The 6,132-nt window shown below is 45.1% G+C and overlaps 1 protein-coding gene across 1 annotated transcript in view; it reads right to left on the bottom strand.

Moving 5' to 3' along the window:
• GPD1L (glycerol-3-phosphate dehydrogenase 1 like) overlaps positions 1-3,329 on the bottom strand; it is a 34,394-nt gene extending 31,065 nt beyond the window's left edge. Inside the window, exon 1 of the mRNA XM_070948993.1 lies at positions 3,240-3,329. Within this exon, the coding sequence (XP_070805094.1) occupies positions 3,240-3,280 (41 nt within the window). The 5' untranslated portion in view covers positions 3,281-3,329. The remainder of the gene's footprint in view (positions 1-3,239) is intronic.
• Between the last annotated feature and the right edge of the window lie 2,803 nt (positions 3,330-6,132).

Below are 6,132 nucleotides of genomic sequence, written 5' to 3' on the forward strand. Positions count from 1 at the left end.
AGGCTGCTGTTGCCATTGGGATGGGGTGGGATGTGTTGAGCCGCTCAGCCGGCGCAAAGAACAGGGAGGGGAGGGCATGTCCACCCTCCTCTGGCCTTGCCTCCTCAACTCATTTTGGTTGCGCGGCAAGCAACCAGAGGAAATGGCGGGACCGGCTGCGCATGCATGTAAGTAGTTGGTGGGGGGCTTATTTTGTGGGGGTGGCTTATATAATCACATGCGCTGAAAAGCCTGATTAGGCTTATTATCCGGACATGTCTTATTTTCGGGAAAACATGGTATATTTAAAAACAAAAATCCAATAAAACTTTTTTAAAAAATATTGAGACTGAAAGGACATGGAGCAAGTAAACTGGAGGAAGCTGGAACACCTAATCATCAGATCAAGAAGGTCTATCAGCTGCTGGGCAAAAGCCTTCAGGCACCCGTAATGCATACAGTTACATTATTTTCTTCAAGACTGAATAATTATTCAAGCAAAACAACACTGCCTTCAGAATGTGGATTTCTGGGAGAATGGCCAAACTGGATGTCTGGTTAACAAAGCTATTCTGTTGTATAATAGAAATGTAAAGCTTTATGTAAACTGAAAGATGATTAACGGAGACTTCATGAAAAGAGCAGGGTGGGGTAAACTGAAGAGAAAAATGGATTTGATCAGTGTAAACATTATTAGAGACTCAGCTTGTAAATCAGGTATTATCATCTGAAAATATGTAATAAGTGTTAACCCATGGGAGATTGCTGCCTGGGACAAAAAAAGTTTATAATCAAGTTATTTTGGGACATGGAATTGAAAGAGCTAACAAGCAGATATCAGAGAAAGTTGCCTCACTCTATCTAATGTTAGAACTTCTCTATTATTTTTCTGTTAAAGTGCAAATTTCAAAAACTCACTTTAAGCTGACTTTCACATTAACCAATAAGTTTACAAATAAATAAATGATATATATTGTGGCTGCAATAATCCACTTTGTTGTTGTTGTTGTTACTTGTGAAGTCATGTCTGACTTATCGCAACCCCATGGACAATGTTCCTCCAGGCCTTCCTGTCCTCTACCATCCTCTGGAGTCCATTTAAGCTCACGCCTACTGCTTCAGTGACTCCATCCAGCCATCTTGTTCTCTGTCGTCCCTGTCTTCTTTTGCTCTCAATCTTTCCCAGCATTAGGCTCTTCTCCAGTGAGTCCTTCCTTCTCATTAGGTGGCCAAAGTATTTGAGTTTCATCTTCAGGATCTGATCCACTTAGCCCCTTCCAAAATAAATCAACCATATCTTTCCTAATCCCTTTTTTGAAGTATAGGCACATTTCTGGATTCAGGAGCTAAGAAAGCTTGGGCCTGGTTAATATTTATTTAGATAGGAGACATATAGAGCCGTGATGGCGAACCTATGGCACAGGTGCCACAGGTGGCACGTGGAGCCATATTGGTGGGCACGCGAGCTCAGCTCCAGCATGCATGCGTGCGCCGGCCAGTTGATTTTCAGGCCTTCTGGGCCCACCAGAAGTCAGGAAACACACTGTTTCTGGCCTCCAGAGGGCCTCTGAGGGGGTGGCCCTCCCCAGGCTCCTAGAAAGGCTCTGGAGCCTGGGGAGAGTGAAAAATGGGCCTACCGGGCCTACCGTGTCATTATGTGCCAAAAGCAGGGGGAGCATAGGGGAGGCGCATAAAATTATGGATGTGGACACATATGTGTGTGACCCCCAACCGCACTCTCCCCGCTTTTGGCACGCAATAGCAAAAAGGTTAGCCATCACTGATATAGAGGATACTAGTAAGCTCCATTATTTTCTTCTTGTTTTATTCCATCCCTGCCTGTCTTTTTTTAAAAAAATGTAAATTAAATTGTAAATTTTCAGTTGCTTGGATTCCCCCCCCCCCCCACCCCTGTATCTCTAGATGAATAGCACTGTTAATCCAAAACAGAACCAATGTCTCCCTGTCCCATATAAATCACCTGGAGTGGATCGACTTTTACAAGAGATGTTTTATCAAAAGGTTGTCATGACAAGACAGTTAAGTTTGCATTGCACTTCTCTCTGGGGTTCTCTTCAAACTCTTTAAGAATATATTTGATATCTCAGTTCCAATCCTTGTAAACACCTTCAGAGGAAATTTAATATCCATCTCTATATAGTGTCTTTATGTATCATTGTCATAGATATCATTAAACTGAATTTCCGCTTCATTGTGATCTTGTGTCAAATACTTGTTTTTCAGCTTCACTCAACTCAGGTGATTATCGGGTCAACAAAATTATAAAGAAATGAGGGAGGTTCTTGAAGTTTGTGAAGGAAAGGTGCACAATATTATAGAGTTTAATGAAATACATGGAAATGTTTAAAAACCCCATGCTCATCACCAGGCTAGAAAGAACATTTATTTCCTGAGTGCCTGGTTTTGTAGAATAGTAGATAAAGGGTACTCAAAGAATAATTTAACAATCAGAAGTCTGGGAGTATTTTAAAAACCAACACATGCGCAGCGGCACAAGGTTTCATGAATCTCAATGTAAGCGAGCAAGAATGTGTGAATCCCCAAAATAATTTTGTGAGTGGTTGCAATTTCTAAGTTAGCTAGTACCACGCTCTGTACTTCCTACATTTCATTTCCCCATTGGCCCACTATTTCCTCCTCTCCTCTCCCCCCACCCCACCCCCACCGCCAAAGACAGATGTCATCCTGTCCAGGAAAACAGAGACCTTAATAAACGTGTTAGTTCTTAAAATGCCACAAAACATGGATGATTTCACTGCAACAGACCCCAGTTGGACCCCGGCAGGAGGCCGCCCGAACACTATTCGGTGCTCCTACGTGGTAAAGGAACGCGTAACTGGGGGGGGGGGCGAATTGTGTGGAAGGTGTCGCTATTTTCTCAGGCGTGTGATGATCCTCGAGGAGACCGTAGATTCTGCCTGAAGAGTGATCTGACCAAGAACCGGCCGCCTATAAAACTGGCGACTTCCTTTGTAAAAAAAACAAAACAAAAAACGATGCAGTCCTCGTTCGCCCTGATCGCCTGACAGGGGAGGCTGGGATCAGTTCTCGCTCTTTCGCTTCATAAAAGAGACCAGAGGCGATCTTTCTCCGCCGTCCCCACTACCCCAACCCCCCCCCCCCGGAAAACCTCAAGCTGAGCTCCCGGGAAGTGGCAAAAGCAGGGAAAGAGGGGGCTCTCAACAGGTCTGATACCCCCTCCCTCCCCGCCCCCCCCTCCTCAGTTGCCGGATCCTTACCAGTTGCCGGATCCGATGATGCAGACCTTCAAAGGAGGCATGGTGTCGGCGGTGTCTGACGGTCCGTGGTTGGGATCTCTCGGCTGCCACCGGCTCACTCAGCGTCGAGTCGTGCGCTCCTCCGCTTGGAGCGCCTTGACGGTGGCTTTGACACCCGCCCACCTGGAAGCCGCGCCCGCCGCCTCGTCCCGTAGATCCAGCCCGCAGGGGAGGGAAAGGCGGCCCTGCGGACCAACGAGAGAAGAGCGGGATCAGAGCGAGCCCGGAGACCGAGGCCCGAGAGAAAGGCGGGCTCGGTCTCCGCTGGTTGCCCGCGGTTGGACCCAAGCGTCCCCAAGGGTGGGATCCTGGAGGGGGAAGAGGAGCAGCCGAGTGGAAAGGAGCAAGAACATAACGGGAAGAGTGGTGTGTGTATACAAATATCAAACACGAAAGGGCTGTTTGTGTCGCCTTTTGAGTTTTGTGCCTGCTGGGGAGAGGTGGCAAGGAGGTAATAACCATATGTGGCCAAGATATGGCCAGGAATCCAAGGGTTCTCTTCCCGTTAGGGCAGTGTTTCTCAACCTTGGAAGCTTGAAGATGGGGGGACTTCAACTCCCAGAATCCCCCAGCCAGCTGCGCTGGCTGGGGGTTTCTGGGAGTTGAAGTCCCCCCATCTTCAACCTTCCAAGGTTGAGAAACACTGCGTTAGGGAATGTGGTGGTGTGTGTGTGTGGGGGGGACTCTCATTGTATTAAGAGAGCGGCAGAAGAGGTTTTTGGCTTAGTTAAGGCGCCGCTAGGTAGAATGGGCACAAACACATACTCGGACACACGCAGACCCTGCCAAGAGCAACAGCACACCCTCCTTTTGGGGGTCGAGTGCCAGCTGTGCTGCCCCCTGCCTTGAGTAACGGAGCAGCCAATGGTTGCACACGTTCCAACTTTCTCCAGTGCCGTGGCTGCGAAAGGTGCGAGAAACAGATGTGTGTGTGTGTGTGTGTGCTTGAAATTATTCGCGCCTTTCGTGGTTTACTTTTATTAGCTATCGATTCCACGAAGGTTGGACTTTGCTGCCAGGAGTCCCTGGGTCTAACTTGGGATGGTGCAATTCTTTACATTCGGAGAACTGGAGTGGAGTTCACTTTTATCGAGGCAATCCTTCTGCTGCGGAAGAATGAAGGTTTAAGCATGTTTTTTTTTTAATTGCAATTTGTATATTTCAATCGCAAATGTCTGTTCCAAAGGATAGTGACTATTCTCCAGAAATACCAGATACTTTGTATGTTAGATTTATATCCAGACTTTTTCCCCAAGAGTTCAAAATGAAATCTTCAAGTTATATAAGTACAACAAACCTCTGAGGAAGATTAGGTTAAGAGGAAATTGTCTCAAAGACACCAAATAGGTTTCCAAGCCTGAGGGATTGATTTCCACCAGTCCAGGGGTGAAATCCAACAGGTTCTGACAGGTTCTGGAGAACCGGAAGCGGAAATTTTGAGTAGTTTGGAGAACCAGCAAATGTCACCTCTGGTTGGTCCCAGAGTGGGGTGGGAATGGGGATTTTGCAATATCCTTCCCCTGCCATGCCCACCAAGCCACGCCCACAGAACCAGTAGTAAAAAAAATTGGATTTCACCACTGCCCCAGTCCTAGTTCAACATCTCAACAATCACACTATACTGAATCATTGCACAGTAAAATTATGTTGAATAATTAAAACTTCTATTGGACAGCATTTCAAACCAGTCTTCTTAAGGGAAAGTCTTTTGCAGATACTGATTTCAGCTTAAATATTCTTGAAACTAGATGGAAGTATTAGATTGAAAGATAAAGAACATACCACTTCTGAAAACCAAAAGGCAATGCACATGTAATCTCAATTATGTGTGCTAATCATTTGAATCTTCAAAGAGTGTACATCTCTGTACACTGAACTTTGGTTCCTCAATCAGTTAAGATTGCCTCTGTGTAGGAGGGCTGCGACCGGGATGAGAAATAAATTTGCGCAAGAATGATAAAATTAATCTCCTGGGTTCAGGGGCCACTGCAGTTCAAACAGAATGATTCATTCCAAAGTAATTTTTTAAAAAATGAGTATTTTCTATTTAGGTGAAACATTATACCGTAGGTTTCATTTTTTGAAACTTTTGTCTATATAACAATTCTTAGTTAAAGCAATTCAACTTATTGTCCTATAGCAATTACATCCTACTTTCATACTCTGGGCATAAAGAAAAGGCAGGGGTATGTCTCATACGTCCTGTTTGTGAACTTCCCATGCTCACATATGGAAAAAGAAGAGAATCAACACAGATCCTTTCATCTAAAACAGCAAAACAGCTCTTACAGTCTGAACTCTGAAATTTGTAAAGCAACAAAGCAGTTTGTAATTATATCTTTAAATCTGTGAACATTGGAAGACACCAGTGGGATTTTTTTTTTCCCTGGTATTTTCCTGCAAATGCAGAGCCAACAACTTAGTGTTGATCCACTGGTTGCAACAGGAATTGATTGACTGTAGTGTCTCCAGATTCTGATGTAGGCTGAGAGAGTGTGATTGGCCCAAAGTCACCCACCCTGCTTTCATGCCTAAGGTGGGACTAGAACTCAGTTTTGTGGTTTTACCCTGTGCCTTAAAAACCACTGAATTATCTCTCTAACACTGGAAGACCCCAGTATCAGCCTATGTTAAGGCTGATCAGTATCAACAAAGTCATTTTCTGCTGAAGCTACAACAGCTTCAACAGCTTCAACTTGCCTACAGCTTCTCCTCCCCCAGTCTAGATTCTAATTTCCAACCAACACAATGAAAGTATGGTTGATTAGGGAAGATGAACTAAGGATTGGGACTCAAACAACCTTCTACTACTTGGCATGGCCATGTCTGCATGCCTGGAAAACCGATCCAGACT

Source organism: Pituophis catenifer, unplaced genomic scaffold, assembly GCF_029215685.1.
Source record: "Pituophis catenifer annectens isolate HBS135680 unplaced genomic scaffold, rPitCat1.0.hap2 SCAF_1, whole genome shotgun sequence".
NCBI classification, from domain to species: Eukaryota; Metazoa; Chordata; class Lepidosauria; order Squamata; family Colubridae; genus Pituophis; species Pituophis catenifer.